Source organism: Mesitornis unicolor, unplaced genomic scaffold, assembly GCF_000695765.1.
Source record: "Mesitornis unicolor isolate BGI_N332 unplaced genomic scaffold, ASM69576v1 scaffold37733, whole genome shotgun sequence".
Taxonomy (NCBI): Eukaryota; Metazoa; Chordata; class Aves; order Mesitornithiformes; family Mesitornithidae; genus Mesitornis; species Mesitornis unicolor.
This window is the reverse complement of record NW_010173437.1, coordinates 1-20,093: the sequence shown is the minus strand read 5'-3', so window position 1 is coordinate 20,093 and position 20,093 is coordinate 1. Positions and strand designations below refer to the sequence as shown.

At 41.8% G+C, this 20,093-nt stretch overlaps 1 protein-coding gene across 1 annotated transcript; it reads right to left on the bottom strand.

Moving 5' to 3' along the window:
- Positions 1–3,249: 3,249 nt before the first annotated feature.
- On the bottom strand, positions 3,250–20,071 carry RIOK1 (RIO kinase 1). The gene is made up of 17 exons (XM_010180729.1): positions 19,998–20,071; positions 18,661–18,862; positions 17,000–17,090; positions 15,802–15,871; positions 15,039–15,081; positions 14,260–14,352; positions 13,130–13,242; positions 12,932–13,012; positions 12,295–12,381; positions 11,618–11,755; positions 11,055–11,158; positions 9,293–9,399; positions 8,257–8,322; positions 6,459–6,578; positions 6,133–6,186; positions 4,855–5,004; positions 3,250–3,360 (listed from the first exon to the last, which is right to left on the bottom strand). Exons 1-17 carry the CDS (start codon positions 20,066–20,068, stop codon positions 3,250–3,252), a joined length of 1,701 nt encoding a protein of 566 aa, XP_010179031.1. The 5' UTR covers positions 20,069–20,071.
- Between the last annotated feature and the right edge of the window lie 22 nt (positions 20,072–20,093).

Sequence of the window (20,093 nt, the reverse complement as noted above, 5' to 3'; positions counted from 1 at the left end):
CACTGGCTTTGCCTGCCATTTTCAGGATTTCTTAAACCTCTCTCATCTCCGTGATGCAGAGACCAGAGCTGCATGCAGCTCTTGACACACAGGCACACAGAGGCTTTATACAACAGCAGTAGCATCATGGTCCCCTCCATCCCACTCTCACCCCGTGCCTGATGACACTTGAAGGTTGAGCCACTGCTCACTGACCATCAAAGGTGATGCCATCACCTCCTCCCCATGACAGCATCCATCCTGTAGGCAGTGCCAAGCCACGGGGCAAAAGCACACTTTGGGGGTCCACATTCTGGCTAGAACTAAACACCAGTCTTAAGATTTGGTCAAACACAATGCATTTTGTCTTCAGCTTGAAACCTGTATGCTCTTTAAATTAAAATATAACATTATTTTCCAAATGAAAATTTTACCTTTAGAGGCTTCGATTTCACAATGGGTATTTTAGATCTTCAGGTTTTTGACTTCAGCCAAAAAGGAGTATTAAAGCAGTTGAATGCTAACTATGATTTTGCAGCTGTAAAAATTCATACTGATTGCTGGACAGGATTGGACTCCAATCCATTTTCAGAAGAGAGAGAGATAACATAACATTTGTGCTTTGAAAAACATGTCAGAAAACAATTTGGAGGTCTTGCTTACAGAAACATTCCCAAAGCCACAGTGACAAAGCAGCCGAGTTTATGCCATGACCTCAGTACAGATGTTCTTGTTCAAAAGGGGGGGGGGAATAAAAATAATGTGGCTGCTCCGCTCTGACAGTAGAACACCCAGCGAGCAGCAGAGCTCAGGAGGAACAGGTCTACAGCCAACAGAAGGAAATTATTGGTGTCTTAGGAGTAGGTAAGTGCAAACTTGGCAAGATAAAGTGGAAGCATTACCTTCAGTTGTTTGTGTCCCACTTCTTATACGAGGTACTGGAATTTCTGCCCTGGCAATACTTTGCCTGCAAAGGTGCCAGCAGCAGGGCACACCATAAACATGCAGCTATGGCAAACGTAAAGTAAGTGGGCCTTGTCAGGTCTTCATTTCTGGGGGGGGAACACTCTACCTCATCATACATTGATATCAAGAGAGCATAGCGAAGTATCTGTGCTACTTTGAATTTGGAAGTTTTTCTTTAGCACGGGATACAAAGTCATGTTATTCTGTCATCATCCCCTCTATTCTCCCTACCCCCCTACCAGCCTGGTGACTCTTGGTAGTGATGTCTCTAACATTCGTTGACAGCCATTCTCTTGCTTCAGTGATCACCAGAAAAATGGCTCATCTCATGGTCCTGGCCCAAGGAGCTCCTGGTCCACCCCACTCCCGTGGATTGCCTCACTTCTATACATCTCAAGCTGGCAACAGCCAGGATGTGACCTACGCTCATAGCCCACCTCAAAAAGCACATACCCAGCTGCAACAGCTATCCCCATGCCTCCTGCACTTGCACAATTCTGGTTCCTGTAGCGTGCTCCTGCTCAGGTGCTCCGCAAACACCCTGACTGCATAAGCATGCCCTAGAGAAAACACCCGAGGCAGACAGCTAGCTCATGCTTTGCACAGCCTGCACATCACTGTGAGAAAGGCTCCAATCCCAAATGACTGATTCAGGACTACCTTCATGCTTCAGGATGGTTAGAGCAGGCAGACTTGATCAGGCTATGGTGCACAGCCTGGAGAGAAGACAAGGTTACATGGGCTGGGACATTTCCTCTTCCCTCAAGCACTTATGATAGCAGCCTCCTTTCTCTGAAGTGCCTCCTCAGGCAAAGGAGGAAAAAATGTGTCCATGTAGGTCTTGCACCTTCTTCTCCCTTCATTACCAAGTTAGAGGCTGCCCCCTTTCTTGCACCTCATGTGATGCCATTTTCCAAAACACAGATATTTCTTCTCCCAACAAACATCTCCACTAGCTGAGGCAATACTAATCTTGCTTCCTAACATGCTCCAGCAATGTTGTGTACTCTTACATGCATACTGTACATGAGGGTTGCTCACAATCCCTGTATGTACACAGGGAAAGGGAGCACAGAGAGCAAGAGAGATCTGGAAGCACTGACCAGCTTCTCTTACCAAATTTCTAGCCAAAGACACCAAAGAGGTCTTGACGGTCAAACTGGGAAGTGCAATCAGACCACATTTCCCTGAGAAATACTCTCCTGTGTGGAGCAACCATGTGTGCAGGTTGCCAATTTAATCTCAGTCTGCCAGGGTGGCTCCACATAGAGACATTTACTGGAATCAGAACCTTTCTGTGTTGGCACAAGGAGTTCTGAAACTGCAGGCAGTGGGAAAAGATGGCTGATGTGCTACAGCACGAGGAGGACACCTCACCCAAGCCTCGTCAGCCTCAGTGGCCAAAGCAGGTGCCAAGGAGAAGGCAGTCTCTCTTCAGTATGGTGCCTGTGCCCCAGCCCCAGTGGGTCACGAAGGAGCAGAGCTCTGCCAGCTTCTCTCTAAGCAAGAACTGGGGCACCTTAGCACAACGCGGACTGGTAATGCCGAGCCATACCACAGAGAGGTCCTGCCACAAGCCTTTACACAGCCTTGCATTTGAACACACATGATGAATCTTGACAGCAAATACTCACTTGCCCAGCTTACAAAAATGCTGGCTCATAGCACTCTTAAGAGCAACAGTGCCCTATGCTGGGATCCAAGTAAAAAAACACCACCACCAAAATAATCAGGCTTTGGTCTGTTTGGGTACACCTGCCAGATTGCTTCAGAAGGGCACTGGGCAAGGAGGACAGCTGGCTCCCAAATCACAGAATTCAGTTTTCATTAAGAGAACATCAAAGGTGATGCAAGCACAGGGAGGCAGCAAAGGCACAATGCCTGCAGGGTTATCCATGGGTGACCACGACAGCCTGTGGAGGACAGCTACCACAATCTGCATCCATGCTGTGAAGAAGGCACAGGCCTTTGCAGGAGAAGGGTTTTATAATCCTTGCCATTCCCCTTCCAAGAATCTGGTCAAATCAAATCACTGCTCTGGAGCAAACCACACTAGCTTCTATGCAGCATGAGGCAGCAGAGTAAGACCCCAGGAACAAACCAGTGTGAGTTTAACAACTGGTTAAGCCCGCACAGGTAAAGGATTTTGTGTGTTAACCTCATTCCTTCCTATTAAAAAACCCATGGAACAAAATCAGCCTCCATTAATACTGTATGTATATAAATAAAGGATTTTTAATAATAAAAAAAGATGGTGACTAAATAACCCACAAAAACATCCCTTTCCCCATGCCAAAGCTGATTTTATTTCCCTTTCTTCATTTTTGCAGTCTTTTCTTTCCGCTTCTTCACATGTTTTGGGACTTTGGTTTTTCTCTTCTCTCTCTGGGCTTCTTTAACCATCTTCTTCCTTTCCTAGAAAGATCCAAACACCATTCATTTAAACCCAGAAGGAATGAGAGATTTTGGTATTTTGATTTTTGAATCAATGGTTACATTAACAAGTTCATCAACACACCACATCAGAATGAGGTTAACAAGAGGAAGAAATTAAAAAGAAAAAAATCAAAAGGAAAAAGGAAGTAGAGGTTGGGGGTGGAGCCAAGAGCTGCACACCAGTAATGACAAGGCAAATTTCAAACTAGTTAAAACCTGAAGTTTCATGCAACCTTCAAAGGGAATGAGAGGCACTCTTAACTCATGCTATTTACACCTGAGATTACCACAGGATGCCTGATCTAGCTTTTATGCTACCCACTGTGCTACTATGGTGTGTGTTTCTGTATGTCATGCAAAAATACTGATTCAGTAACTGCTAGGAACTCAGAGCAAGCTGATCATCATCAGGATTGGCAAGAAAGGGTGCTGTGCTACGCTACTGCAATACACTGTAATTTGTGTCAGACAGTGAAGAGACTACACCGTCTGACAACTGGAAAATGCAAAGTCAGCATAATGGGGTGAGGGAAAGAGGTAATTGTTGATAATCAGTTTTTCAACCTAGAGCTGAACACACAGGTTACCAAAACCCTCATCGTACTCACACAGAAAGACGTCCAAATGAGAACCTATAAAGATGAGAAGTGACCAAGACTTCCTTGCATCTGCAAGGCAGCAGCTCCAGATTGGCAGAGAGTGTCTTGCAGAGCACTGCATTTTTATTTGACAGATATGGAATGTATTATCTGACCTTTACTAGGAAGAAACACCTAACAAGCAAACCCCCTAATCTTGAACCCCTTAAGCACAGCAAGTTTCATCCTTCTTTTGCACAGCACCGAAAAGGCTGCCAAAAGGCTCTGATCCATGTGTTGTACCCTGCAGAAAAGTCACATCAAAACGGAGCATACTTGATCTGCAATATGGAAAATGAAACCTTTAAAAAAAAATCATAATCTCCTTGCGTGACAGCTTTTTCTCCTGCCCAGAGCAAAGCTAGCCAGTCGATACTAATGGCACCACAAAAGCCACCATGGTACAAACACTGTCATCAAGTCTCCAGTTCTACAGGTCAAGTGGTCTCAGTTCCCTGGGCAAAAGGAGGTTAATGAGGCACCAGGACCACAAAACTGCACACCAAATCCTGTAGAAGAGTAGCCAGAGGTGCTGAAGAGCTGCTGAGGCTTCACCAAGTTCTGTTTTGCATGGCCTCAGAATTCTCTGCAGAGATCTCTCTTCTAGCTTCGTGTAGACTACAGAGAGCTATGTTACATGTTCCTTTACGCAAAACCACCATTAATAAAGCATTCATGATGAAATTCACTTTCTCTGCTCTCATTCTCCACAACAGAAAAAGTTCATAGCTTGTTTCAGGCAAGAAGTAGCAAGGACTCCTCAGAAATAAGTTTGGATTTTTTCATGACACATAGGCAGAGGTGGGAAAAGAAAAAAAAATCGTGGCCAGCTAACCTTTTTGTCCATGCTAACTTCAGCAGGTTTATCTTTGGGATGTACAGATTCTTTACAGCCTGAATCAGAGTCCTCTGAGCTGCCATCACCATCATCATCATCATCAGAGTCTGTTTCTGACTCATCCACCTTTTCAAGAAGGGCAGGAATCTGCAAGTTATACAAAGAGGGAATGATATCAAACCATAACACACAAGCCTAATGACAATATACATTTTTTATATATATATATATACACACACACATATACATATACATACACACACTATATATATATATATATGTATGGAACAACACAGAATGTCATACAGAGAAACCCTTGAGTGAGCTCATGCCATCTCCTTACTACAGCCACCACTGAGTCTCAAGAAAAAGAATGAAAAGTAGGTGAATCCAAACAAGGAAGCAGAAGGTGGTATCAAGAAGGTACCACATGGAATCTTTTAGGTCAGTCCTCCAGCACAGCTGTATTTGTCCTCCCAAACTAATTTCCTTAAGTTAAACACTGATTTGCTAATGTACATGGAAGCCAATTTTTAATTATACTTGGATCATACCAAAGTCTACCTTGGGGGCACTGTATGTAGGCTCTGTCGCAAACACAAGCATCTGCACTGGAAAATTCACTTATTCTTAAACAAGCCTGGAGACTGTGCTACAGCCTGATCCTATTCATATTTTTTATTTCCATTTCAAAACAGTCTACACCACTGCTAGATAACATTTACAAAGGAAGGAGAATCCACACCTTGAGTTACCTTGAGTAACCAACTTGAGTTACACTGCTACAGACTGATCGGTACCCAACTTCTTAACCAATGTACTTTGCAGAAGTGTCACTGCCACATACTTCAAATCTGCTAAAACATAGTATCTTATACTGCAAAGCTGTTCTTTACACAATGACAGCAAAGCTACCCTGAACATATCAAAACTTGTAGTCACGCTACACTTTAAATCAATAAGGCTTTCCATAATCGGAAAACATCTTCTATTCTACCACCTTAACTGATAATGGCCATAGCAAGGATTATTGTTTCATTCTCAAGCAACCCAGCATTAGCCACAGTGCAGGGAAATGATGCACGTGGCGTGCAGACACACGATGATGCCAATCCCATCCCGGCATAGGAAGAACCCAAGGGGGTGTAAATGGTCACCCTGCAGACAAGAGGCTTCTTTCATCGTGTCAGCTGCAAGATGAAGCATTCTCCATACTCCCTATAAGCGCTTTTCTGAAAACAGCTAAAATGAAGGGTTTCAAAACGGCCTTCTCACCTTCTGAACACCAGACAAGTCCTTCTTCAGTCCTGTCACAGTCTGGTAGAGAATCTACACCCAAGGAGAGAGAAAGAAAATTCCATTATTAAAATACGAGTCTTTACTCTTTGTGCCCAGAGAAAATAATAATCTCAAAAAAAGATAAAAAACCACACACAATGTTAGCATTAGTACTAACCAGACAATTTTGAAGTTTGACACTAGATTCAGTACTCCATGCCTTGATAACAAGGCTTCTGGTTTTGTTTGTTGCTATCAGTTTCCAGTAAGGAGAATCCATATTCCCTCCCTTTTTTTTGCTGTTCTTCAGCATGTCTACTCACGTTATCTTGCTGAACATTCAATGCCATATCCTCTTCTTTCAATTTCATCATTATATCCACGTCTCTCTCATAGTTTTTTACTTCAGTCAAAGTTCGAGGTATGTAAGCCTTCTTAAACACCTAGCAAAGTGAAAGGAAACACAGACTTACTGATTTACATATAGTTTCATTATGTTCTTCCTTCCTAATGATGCATCCTTAAAAGAATAATCATGAGGGATTTCATGGCTCAGAGTAAACCAAAAACAAACACAGCAGTCACCCACTACCATTTGAACTGCTGAGCATCTTTTTTTTTTGTTTTCAGGAGCAGACTTAACATGCAACCTGCACATTATTATAGCTCATCAGTAATACAGCTCCTTCCTTAGCATGACTACCACTGGGCCACTTACAAACATCTACAACCCTTCCAACTTCCTCTTAACCGAGTTGAGTCCTAAGGTTTTGCATTTTAAGGATTTTCTCTCATGCTTTTATTCTGATGCTTACAATGCCTTCAGGAGGCAACTCCACTAAAATGCACTGTTAGAACTTAATCTCTTTCTACAATACCTGCTTCAACCTACAGTCCAACACAAAAAGATTCCTGCAGCAGTATAGTACAGTAAAACCTAGCTGCAGTATCAACAACATACTTAAAATGCCATGCAGATTTTTAAACAGTCCTCCAGCAAATGTAAGTCGCCAGCAGATCAGAGAGGAGTATTTTGCTTCTCTTTCCCATGGTATCAGTTCAATCCCAGAACACATTCAGTACACTTTATGATCATACCTGCTAACCTAAGTGCTGCGCAAAGAGCAGAGGCCCCCACCAAGCTTCCCCTTCATCAGCTCTACTCTTTTGTGAGGGACATGATGCAAACTAGCCATGGTCACATGAAAAGTCTAAGAGAAATAAACTGAACACAGATGCTATTAAACCTCTCTTACAGGTCAGTACCTTTATATAAGCAAAGGAATAACTGATTTGCAAAAGATAGGCCTGCAACAAAAACCTAGCATCTGACCCTATAGTTCAGAAGTTTGTATACTATCTTAGGAAACAATAAGATCTTTTCTTGGCCAAGCTTGAGCCAGAGGCAGGCAGTAAAACCTGCAGAGCTCCAAGAGAAAAAGAAATCCTTTGAGAAATCAAGTAGTATTGACTCCAAAGATAAACACTACGTGAACGAGCACAAATACATTCTCACTGATACAAATTCTGCTCAACACAGTTGGTTTTTTGGGGGGTGGGTGGGCTGCTTGCTTGTTTTAAACTCTTCTGGAACAGAGATAAGACTAAGATAAAAAATGTGTTTCTAGAATGTTAGCAGTTTTCTGTAATGGACTTGAAATGGCTTCCCTTAATGTAAAAACAAGTTAGAAAAGCAGCATGTGGAAGAACTGAAGTATACTAGAGCTAGATGGGCAGTTTGGTCAATGCACGTATCCAAATGTCATGTGTATTCTGCTACTGCATCACTGATCCAAAAACACTGGCATAATTGGATCTCCCTACTCAGTTTTTTTGTTAACTGAATCTGAATTGAAAGATACATAAAGGGACCTAGCTACAAGCAAACATATTGGTTTAGAAATTGGAGTATTTGCCTTCTAACACCTTACCACTGTCAGCTTTTACACATGGTATCACTTAATACCTCACATCTCAACCAGTTCAAGACATCTCAGTATCACAACCAATGTTTTGCTTATCAACTATGCATTTTGCCAAATAAAACAGAATATTCTTCATTGTTCAGAAGAGGCAAGGCTAATATTCATTTCATGATAGGAACAAAAAATCCTCACTCACTTCTTCATCTACTTTATCTTGACTGGATCTTTCCTCCTCTGTTCTTTTCGATGCTATTTCCATTGCCTAAAGGAATAAAAAAGAATACAAAATTATCACTCTTCAGAATCGCAACACTTAAGCCCACTAACCATTCCCATCTGTGTTTCTCCTGCTCTGCTCCACAGTGTCACCCACAGAATACTCCAGCTTCCCCTATGGCAATGCCTTGAGCGACACCTAATGGTAACCAACATTTCTGTGAAGCACACTTAAAAATGCAGATCTCCTTTATTAACAGGTGGAAAACATACTTGCTGCTCCACCCAGACCAAATTATGGCAGGTCCAGCATGACTACAGGACATAACAGCACAAGGAGAATACAGTAAGCAGTGCTCAGTCCTGGAACTTGGCTCTTCTCACACACATTGAGCTAGCAAGAGGAGTGCAAATAAGGGGAACCATGTAACACAGCTCTGTCTCATTCAACCTCCAGTATGACAGAAAGTACACAACAGCTGGAAATCCCCATGCTGTTACTGGTATGTGGACCACACTCGATCTCTGCCTCAGTGCTAGCAACACCGAGTAAGTTTACCTCCTCCTAGAATCAACATGTTCTGCCAGACACTATGTTTGGCTAGCAGGAGTACCTTGGAGTAACACTGCCCTGAGTCATTCCCCTCCTCCCTCAGCCCACCCTCCTCAAGTCTGCATTCTTAAACCCATAAACATGCAGAGCTTCTCCTTGCCAAAAAGAAAGAACTAATTTAAAACATCCTGGTTGTAGTAGCACCTGAAACAGAGTTTGAAACCTCAAATGAGTTCTCATTATTAGACTTTTTGAGAAAATCCAGCATGAAAGTGTTGTCATTCTATAATTGTATAAATGGAAAACACATGTATGCATTTTTGAAGCAGTAACATAATAATGTCATGTACAGCATGCGCCCTTCAACAGCAAGATGCAGAGTAAGTGAGATGAAGGAGCCTGAACTAGATCTGATTTTATTGTTCACATGTTGCTACATAAGAATAAAGTCATGAGGTCTTACCTTAGACAGATAGTCATCGATGTTCTCACTTGTGATAGAAGGATCGGTAATAAACTCAAACAGCTCCCTCACAGTCATCACGGCAACATTGCGCTTCTGGAAAAAGTCTACCAGGAAACAAGAGCAGAGACAAAAACTGTAAGTAATCACATGTAACATAGGCAGCTGTGATGTTGAAGTGACAGAGCAAGCCAATGACCCTGATGACTTGGGAAAGTCTCAGCAGCACGTACTGCACCATGCTGAGTATCAGATGACTCCTGGCCATCTGAAATAAAACTGTTCATCTTCCAGATGCAACAAATACCGCAAGGAGAAAAACTGGATAAATATCAGCAGGAGCCAGACCTTATGGAGTAGAGACTAAGTAAACAATTTAAGAAAGATATCTACAATGACTAAGATGAAAAATGTATTTCAAAGAACAAAGAATGCAGACCTCAAACTTTTGCCAAAGAGAAACAAAATCATCTACTGAAACATAGTACAGCCTAATTAGGATCCACCTAAAAAGGGAAGACACATTAACACACTACAATGTTCCTCAATACTACACTCAGAATTGGTTTCTTGAGTCAAGTATAAACAAATTCAGAGGCTGCACTTTTGTATTGAAAAACAGCAGTGAAAAACACTGACCACTGCTTAGTAAGTGTTTCCTACTTAAGTTCTCAGAAGATCTCTCACAATGAGAAATTAATCATAGAAAGAAACAGAAAAAATACAGTCTGGAGACAGCTCTCTGTGCCCATGGAACCCCAAGTCTTTGTGATGCTCACAGCTGGGGCAGAGCACAAAGCAAGGTATCTCTCAGAGTAGGAGGACTACATAGAGAAAGCTGCAGTGGCAGAAAAACCTAACAAAACACACCAAAACCACTGCAGCTCACCGAGGCACTAGAATATCTAGGGAGAGCAAGCCAAAAGACATGAAAAAAGAGCAAGGGTACAAGCATCTGAGACAGAAGGGCGGTATTAGAAATCCATGAACAGAAAAGAAATAAAGAAAAACTAGCATACTGGGTATCAGCAAACACATAGCATCAAAATGCAGGCAGTTCTTTTTCCATTGACTTTCAAGAGTCTCTGTAAAATTAGAAAAGTCAATCTGAAAAGAAAGGGGAGAGAAAAGCAGTCTGCAGTGACAGATTTCTCAGAGAGAAACACAGCCTACCAGGAGGCATGTGTCTGTTATACAACATGCATACACACACATGAAGAACAAATTTTCAAGAGAAAAATACCACAAACATACCTTGCTTATCAAAATACTATGATAAATGATAACACCTCCAATCAATTACTCTATGCCTTGATCCTCTCAGCTGACCTAGACAAGTAAGTGCAGGGAACTTCATAATACACAGTAACTTCTTGCCAGCTGAGGAATTCCAGATGTGGATGCCACTCCCAGAAGGAAACACAACAGTATGTCTGCACAGTCCTTTAAGTGAGGGAAGTAAAGACCAGGGTGAGGGCTGCTGCAGACTGGGACTGCTCTCTAATCAGTCTGGGACTGATCTCAGATCTACCATAAATCTGAGATTCAGACAGGTGACTCATGTCAGTCAGATGATTTCTAGCAAATTAGGCTACTCTACTCTGAACTCAGCACAGAGCACTGCTCCCTGAGGAAGCCATGAGAACCTAGGAGAGGGAGCATTTTAGCTGACATCTGACAGCTTCTACATCAGTAATACCTGACAGAACATTTCAGCTTCCTAAATTTCAGCTATCAGAACAAGAGCTCAAGTGCAGCTCACCATTAACGTTGGCACAATCCTTTCGCAGGAACTCCAGCGCATGCGGGTGGTCATGCTCCACAGCCTGAGACACGTCAATGATGTACACGTCCCCGCTGTGGTACCTGCAAACACACACAGAGCTGCACTAACTCCATTGCTCTTATATGGGGTATTATTGAGGGGCAGGCAACAAAGTGTGCTTCAAACTTAAGAACCAGCAAACAATCTTAACATATTTCTCTAGTATAAACCTCGCATATTAGGGCCAGAGTGGCTTTTTGGGTCAATCCTTTCCGCCCTCTACACAAGCTCTATTATTGAAGTTTACAGAAACAGTCTTCTCCTAAACACAAAAAGTAGTGTTATGGGTGGGGGAGAAAAAGGAAAAAAAAAAGATACCTTACTGATTTTGTTCTCTGTGTTAAAAGCTACATAAATAATTACATAAGTTACAAAACCCCGTCACAAAAAGGACCCCACCCTCCCTTAAAGGTAGATTAGTCCTCTCTAAATTTATGCACGGAGGTTGCCAATGCATGCATTTTAGATGTCACAATTCAGAGCAAAGTTTTAAAACATACAGCATATTAAATTCACTGAGATCTGCATGAACAAGTCTGGCATCTTGGTACATTCTTCTCATGTACTGGATGATTTGCAGGTACAGCTCCCGGACTTTGGAGTCAGATAACTGAGCATTCTTCAGCAGAGGGGCAGGCCTTGAAATTACAACACAAATAACAGAAAGTGAGTATTTTCTTCCTTCTTCATACCAGCTGCAAATGCTTTAACTGCTGTACCTGGTCCTTCCACTCACTAAGCGAGTCAGCATGTGCAGCTAAGTGCATGGAACTAGCATGAAGGGCAGCAAAGCTTGGTAGATGCCTGCCAAAGATACTGGAGCTCTGTTTCCAACATGAGCTAATTTGGACCATGCCACGTTAATCTTTGTACTACAAAACAACGAGCTATCTTCATGTATGATTAGCAAGTCTTTCCAGCCTTCATCTCTGGTTTAAGCCACTTTACAAATTCATTTTGCACACAACTGAGGCTACAGAATCGTGCAGATTGTCTGCAGGAGTAGCTGGCAAATGTCTGGATATTCAACAGGTCACATGCACATATAAGAGTAACATCTTAATTTTACAGGCCTAAACTAATTGTAGGTAAATTCAGAGGGTTGGTTTGTTAGTTTTTAATAAAACATTGTGGAAAGCTACTAATAAAAAGTATTTTATTCTGTAAGAATACTTACCTATCACCTTTACCAATAAAGCCCATGAGAAGCACATGACTTCTCAGCATAATCGGCTCTGGGCAAGGTATCTGGGCTGTATTCAACCTGTAACACAGGAACAAAGCCATAACAAAAACCCAAACCAAACTCTACTATTTGCATTGCACTAGTGCCTATAGGAGCTCTGTTGCTTTAAACATAATACACAATAAGAGGTCCTCTACTCAGGAAACTCTCACTTGTGAAGAGCAACTAGGAAATTAACATAGAAAGCCACAACCATTCTGGCTCTGACCCTTCTCTAAGCATTCCCATGTCAGACAAAGAAGCTTTACACAGTTCAGGTTAATCCTAGATTAACCTATATCACAGAGTGTGCTATTACTCAGCAGCAGCTATTTTTCCTCAATTTTCAATCATGTCAGACAGAGTTCAACATTGAAGAGCTTAGAGCACAAGCAGCAAGACAAAAGAGTATCTTTATTCCTCCCTCCCGTTTCTTCTCTCTCCCACAGGGAAGCTTAAGACAGTTTCATGAATACTCCAGAGACCCTGAAAGGCAGTGATACCCACATTCTAGCAACAGGAGAGCACCTCCTATAAAGTTAAAGTTTCAGTTACCTTTGTATGCTGAAATAAAAACTGGAAGAATCACCTTATTAAATTCCTCATTTCTTTTTCAGCCCATGTCTTCACCATTTTTCTTGGGTTGCCTTTGCAATATCCATGACGAAATCTTTAAACAAATAAATAAAGGCAACAGGAACAATTAGCCAATCAATGCAGTATTAGCACCAATGATTCTACCATCTTTCAAATAATGCCAGTAAAACAAGGCAGAAGTCCAACTCACCTGAATTCACCACTCACATACTTATCCCGATCTTTAAACATCAGAATAGAGGTTTTGTAAATCTTTATTGCTCTGTTCTCTCCATTTGCAGTACTGGCATGATATACATTAGCCTATCAGATAAAGAAAAGAAATAACATTAAAGAAAAAACTCTTTAAACCAACATAACCTCCACTCTTCTTCTCTTTCTGACATTCTGGAAAAGATCTGATAAGCTTGCTTACCCCAGACTCTACGTGACACCCAGCTGAGTGAGACTACACACAAGGGCAATCTCTTTTTCTGCCAGAAGTAGCTTACAGGAAGTACCTAAGACTGGGTAGAGGAGTGTGACAATGCATATAGGTCAAAAACAATCATGCACAAGAAAACTCCACCTCATCTGCATTTTGGAGACTGAAGCGAGCCCTTGTGTGAAGGGTTAACTTGAGCCTATGCACTATTTAGGCCCTAAAGCATGGCCCAAATCTGTCATGTTGACTCCTCCATACAGGGTGGAGGTATGCCTTTAATCAGCATCCAAGGGCTTGGAAGAAAACCAGATCAGCCTAGGGACTAGGCATTCTAAAACTGACATATTAATTTACTTGGAAATTTGTGGTCTGGTTTTAATTATTTGCAATATTACTTGATAATAGCAGCACACAAACCTGCTAGTTTTGTAAAAGCAATGAAGGTTTAATAGCATTTTAAATACAATTTTGTTATACCATTTAGATACTCTCACGTCTGATGATGTGTGGAGCTGGTCTGGCCTGATCTGCATGCAAGAGTGTCTGGCAGGAAGAAAGAATTTCTTCTGGGTTTGTATGTTTTTCAGGCTATTTAACATTTTGTTAAATACGCACCCTTTTCCAAAATTTACGTTGTAATATACAATTAACACAATCCACAAATTTAAGTTAACACTTAAGCATTCTGAGATATCTTTCCTACTTGGGGAAACTTGTTTCCTTCAACATAAATTGCATTTCACCTTAAGAAAACTTCCTACCAATCGAGCAACACACACAAAAAAAGGCAGTAGTAGTAAACCCAAGTATATCAATACATCTTCTGAGCACTGTAAGATTCCACCTAGCTTGCTCAGAAAAAAAAAGACTACCATCTCATTTGTAATAAAACTTACTTCTTTCCCTGTGCTGATGCAGCCATTGATTTCTGATATGACACCTCTAGTTAGCATCTTGAACAGAATCATTCGGGTCCTTGGATCCAACACCTCAAATTTAACACAGAAAAGTCAGTACAATTGCTCTCTTTGAAGAGGACAAAATCTACTAACACAGTCCAGTCATAGCACTATATTAAAGGATCCACAGCATCAGGCTCTTCTTAAGGATCAAATGAAAATCCAAAGAGCAACCACTCAGAGTTTTGCCATGATTCTAGAATGACAATTCACTTTTTCTTTCAAGATTTCTTTTAAGCTAAGCATATGTCCTTGAGCTAGCTCTACAAGAGACACAAGAGAATTATTTACCGCCTGCTGCTGCATTAAATGTGTTTTAATAAGGTTTAATCTTAAGATACAGCTATCATAGCAGAAATAAAGCAGCTATGTGGCCTTGGGCCAATAATAGTTCAGTCTTAATAAAGAAAAAAAAACAAACCCAGCACTTTTTATTGTTCTTTGGAATTTAATAAAAGCTTAAGACGGAATTCTGCATTGCATGTACGATCAAATCACAATGCTAAGCGCAAAAATGAGCTCCAAAATGTTTATGGAAGCAAGTACAGCCTTCATACAAGAAAGAAACAAAGAAACAGCAGGTCTCTTCAAGATAACAAGGGAAACAGAATTCCAAGGTACAACTCTGGTCCTACAGTATCCATTTTATCATTGATTCCAAAATTCCATATTGTTTGTTCTGGTCAAAAGAGAAATTCAATGAATTAATGACTTACCTGTTCTACTGTTGCTCTGTCTGACTTGTCTTTGACTCGGTACCTGGCAGAAGTGAAAATAAAATAATACAATCTGACATATGGACTCAGTATTTTGTCAAAAGTAAAACACGACATTCTGTATTAAAGATAAGATGACACCCTCAACAAGTCTTTCAGGTCATACAAAAGCAAAAAGTTTCTGCTGCAGGCAGGAAAAAAAATAAAGAAAGGAAAAAAATAAATCAATAAACATCAGTGCCCTTTACTTTTATAGATACCTTCTTGCCTCCACTGAATTATGCTCATTCAAGAGAAAACAGAATCTGTCTTAACTTACAGGTATAAATTGCTGCCTTAAAAAAAAAATTAAAAAGAAGTACCGTCCCCTTACCAAATTATCAGGAGGAACCTTCAAAAGGCTTCCAATACTTTTTTTTAGTCCAATTGCTTAAAGACCTCTGTTTAGAAGAAAGAGTATCAGAGATAAAATACTCTTTTGCTAGTGCAATGACACCTGTCACTTCTGTCTTACTACACCAACACCATCAGATGTGCTACCAGTGGCACTGACAGAAGGATCAAAACCTTGGAACAATTTAGGCAACTGATCCGAAAACCAAAAAGTTTAAGACCAAAAGGCAAACTGCATGCAGACTACTTAAAAATGGTTTGAGGTTTTTTTCATAAATTTATTCAAAACTCAGGATCACACTAGGAAAGAAGAACTGTTCTTCTGGGTTCCTATTATTTAAATGAAAAAAGAACCAGCAGTAATACTCACATGTCTGCTTCCTTCTGTCTAGACTTTTCTGTGACTCTGTTTATAACCGAGTCATCAAAATTCAGCTTATCTGAAAAAACACATAGTAAGAAATTTTTAAAAAGAGCCAAAACCCAAAGAAGCAAACAAGTTTCCTACGTTCGGAATTGCCCCTGCAATTCTGCTGCCAGCCAGTATGCCACAACACCATGTTCAAACACAGGTGGAGTTCCCTGTAACAAGCACAGAAGCTCAATTACATACCAGAGTCAACCTAGCTCTCCACTCATTTCAGAGTAGGGCTATAAGGTAACAACACAGAGGAGTGAGACAGTTCCACAGGCCTGGAGATGTAATGCCATCCAGAGTAATGCCTTTCAGGTAACATCTCATCATTAAATGTGTCCACCCTCATCACAATCAAATGCCATTTTTCTGAACAGAACACGCAACAGCCTCCAGGGTTCTCTCTCCATGATGTATTTTAAATGGTGTTTGATCAATTGCTAAATGTATAAAAAAAAAAGCTGCTGTGTTTGGTTACATATACCAGCACCACTCTTTTGAGCCTTCATTTTAGAATCACTTTGTTATGAAGGAAAACACAGTCTCTCTTTGCTACCCTGTCAAAAGGCCCAGTCACAGCTACACAGAACCCTAACAGGCTGAGTTGAGCATCCATTTCCATCACATGGTAAACATCAAGCTACACCAGCTAGGACAGCAGCCTCTTAACTTGTTACAGAAACACTACCCCCAGTGAGATAACTGCGCATAACGTACCACACTAATACTACAAGGGCCTGCAATCACCAAGAAAGTTTAGCTGTGGAAGCAGCTCTGAGAATGACCAACAACATCGCAACAGAGATCTGATACCCTCCCTCTAGCCAAATAGCTTGCTCCTACAGAGAGGCTACAGAATACGCGGTCTGGAGATATCAAGGTGGGAAAACAAACCAACCAACCAACCAACCCACCCACCCAACTCCCCAAGAAACCAAAACTGTCCTGTGGCTCTGAAGGGGGTTGACAGGGGTATGACAGCTGGTCAATACAGACTAAAGGCCACTTCAAATACGCAAAAGCCATTTTTTATTCTGTCTGCCAATGGTTAACTGCCATTCCAGTGAGGTCTGGCTTAAAGTAAGCAGAATCAGTCTGAGAACATCAGAGTGACATTTGCTTTAATAAAAGAAGACCATACAATTATACTCACCTAAATTAATTTTGTGCTCAAATTTCCTTAAAGCCTTGTCTGTAGGGGTAGACATTTTTGCTGAATGGCAACTAGGGGTCTGTCTATTCGCCTGAAACAAAGGATTTGTTAACATAAGTTGCCATCTTTAAACAGCCCTTTGAAATACAAACATTATTACTGGAAAAGTCAGCTCAAATGCTTAAGTCTAGAGTTATAAATAGAAAAACAGAAAGAAATATGGATTAACATCAGATTTTATTTAATTCAATAAAATGAAATACAAGTAACGCATCAGTTGAAATTCAAAAAAAGAGCTCCAATTCATGGATATTTTTAGTCTGGGAATCGAGCTCATATGAACACTTTTTTCACCATTTAGCAGACAGAAACAAGGACGACAATGAGTGGAAAAAATGATAAGATAATGAACAGATCGAGTTTTCCAAGATGGTCTCTTTTCTTACAGGTAGTCTTCTCCAAACACACTTTATATCTGGTCACAATTTCTCCAACACTGGACAGCACAGATTGCTAATTGAAAGCAATGATAAGTCACACAGGACAAGTGCTGCAAGACATGACACGATATGCCATGATCAGCATCACTCTAATCTATCTCAACTATTCAGTTATCAACAACAACAACAATAACAAAGGTAGGTTTTGAACTTCCAGTGTCCAAGCAGAGGATTATATAAGGACGAGTTCTCACATCACAGAATCTCAGGAGTTGGAAGGGACCTCTGAAGATCATCCAGTCCAACCCCCCTGCCAGAGCAGGATCATCTAGACTAGGTTGCAGAAGAACACATCCAGGCGGGTTTTGAATGTCTCCAGAGAAGGAGACTCCACAACCTCTCTGGGCAGCCTGTTCCAGTGCTCCATAACCCTTACAAGGAGACTCCACAGCCTCTCTGGGCAGCCTGTTCTTGCCTGCACAGCACCTCTGGGCAGCTCTGTAACCCTCACAGTAAAAAGGTTTTTCCTCATGTTCAGATTGAACCTCCTATGCTCCAGCTTGCACCCATTGGCCCTTGTCCTGTCATTGGCTGTCACAGAGAAGAGCCTGGCTCCTTCCTCCTCACACTCGCCCTTTACAAATTTATAAACATGAATGAGGTCACTCCTTAGTCTCCTCTTCTCCAAGCTAAAGAGACCCAGCATCACACATCACACATGCTTTTCATTCTGCACAATGCCAGAGTTTCTATGCCAACAGCATATATGCTAAATTAATCCACTTCTAGTATCTCTATCTCCTGTGCTTTCTTTTGCCTCCTTCAGTATTATTCCAAAACATAACTTGTTTCACCCTGGGTGTGACAAGTCTCAAAATTAAAAAGATGGGCAGGATGCTCCAAAACATCAAAAAGTAAGCAACATCAGCAGAGATAGGGGTGGGCAAAGAAAGAAAGGTTGAGAAAGCTAAGGAACAGGAGGAAAACTGCAGCAACAAAGAATGCAGCAATGAAGACAAGGAAAACAAGCAGAGCTCTGGCTACAATGTACATACACATACAGCATGACAGAGGAACAGACTCAAAAGGGAAGTATTCTCTCAAGGAAAAATTGCTGCTTGAATTTATGCTCAACATAATACTAACAAAGAACAAAGCCTCTGGGTTAGCCTTATGTGCTCTTGGGCAACCTTGATGCGATCAAAACAGCCTTCAAGATACCTGTGGATTGCATCCACCACCAGCATTGTGGCGCTTCATGAGTCTTCCCATCTCATCATCCCAGTCCCAGTCGTCATCTTCCTCTTCATCATCATCCTCATCACCATCTACTTCCTCAGTGTTAATTTCTTCACACAGGTGTGACTGGCAGTTCTCAGCAACCTCATTTTCTTTAGCAGTTTCTGCATCTTGCGTAAATTCACTTCAAACAAATACAGATGTTTATATAACTACAATTTATTGTTACAGTCATCAAAAATTTATCCCAACAAATGGTTTTTCCACGTTAGCTCTCCAGAAGATGTTTCTCACTTCAATTGTCTTTAAGCAAGCCCATATGAAGATGCTGCTGCCTTTAAAGGATGGACTACATTTAAATTATCTTCTTCACCACAGCAGTGCTGCCTTCTAACTTGTTCTGCAGTCACACACACTTGGAACCCACCAGATCAGGCCATCTGGCTCCTTCACCAGAGATGAATCACTCTGCTTGCTGCCACAGCACAGGTCAGATTTCCACCTGACAAGGTAGCACACAAAATCTTACTGGAGGCAGATGGCCAACTTGCTGGTAACTCAGGGCACCAGCACAACCTACGTGAAAAAAAACCTAAACCTGGAAAAGAATTTGTGGGAGAAATGAACCTTTTTGGCTTACTCAGGTCTTGATGTCTGTAATAGGTCACATTTTCTGCCAGAACAAGTATGTCCCAAAGCAGATTCTCTGCCAGCACTTGACATTTAAATAAATAAATGGTAAACTGGAAAGAAAATGGCTTGAGCCCATAACACAAGACCATTCCGTATTCACTTCTCACTAAATATATAAAGCTCCAGGCTTTCAGTCCAACAGAAAATGTACTTTAATTGCAGAAAGAATCAACCCGCCCTGCCATTCTCAACAACACACGTTCAGTTACAATCAAATAAGGCCAAGGCGAGGCTGCCTCCACCACCCCGAGCCTGCAGGTGGGTGTGCCCATTTTAGCGGCAAAGCACAAATCACAAATAACTGCACAGCGGAGAGCGCACACGGCCTTTCCTCTCGTGTCTTGTTTCAGCTGGGGCAGCTCCCAGCCTCCCCTGCACTTTTTAAGCGGGCATCACCCTGCCGGGTCACCTTCCCTCCCTGCTCACCGTTTTTTTTGCCTGCCGCGTCCGGGGACAGACGCACCCGGACCACCACTCACCTCTTACCCCTCCCCGCACCGGCGGCTCCAACGGGGCCTACAGGAACCTCTCAAGACCTGCGGCCGGCCCCCGCTCTACATCGGTTCCCGCTCTAGGCCTGCTCAGCCTCGCCTTACATCGGCACAGGGCCTCTCGCCGCCTCTTACCCATCGGAGGACTCCGCGTCGTCAAACTGCCCGGGAACAACCTGGCTCATAGCCACTGCCCGGTAATCCATGGCGGCCGCGCTGCTGATAGTGGTG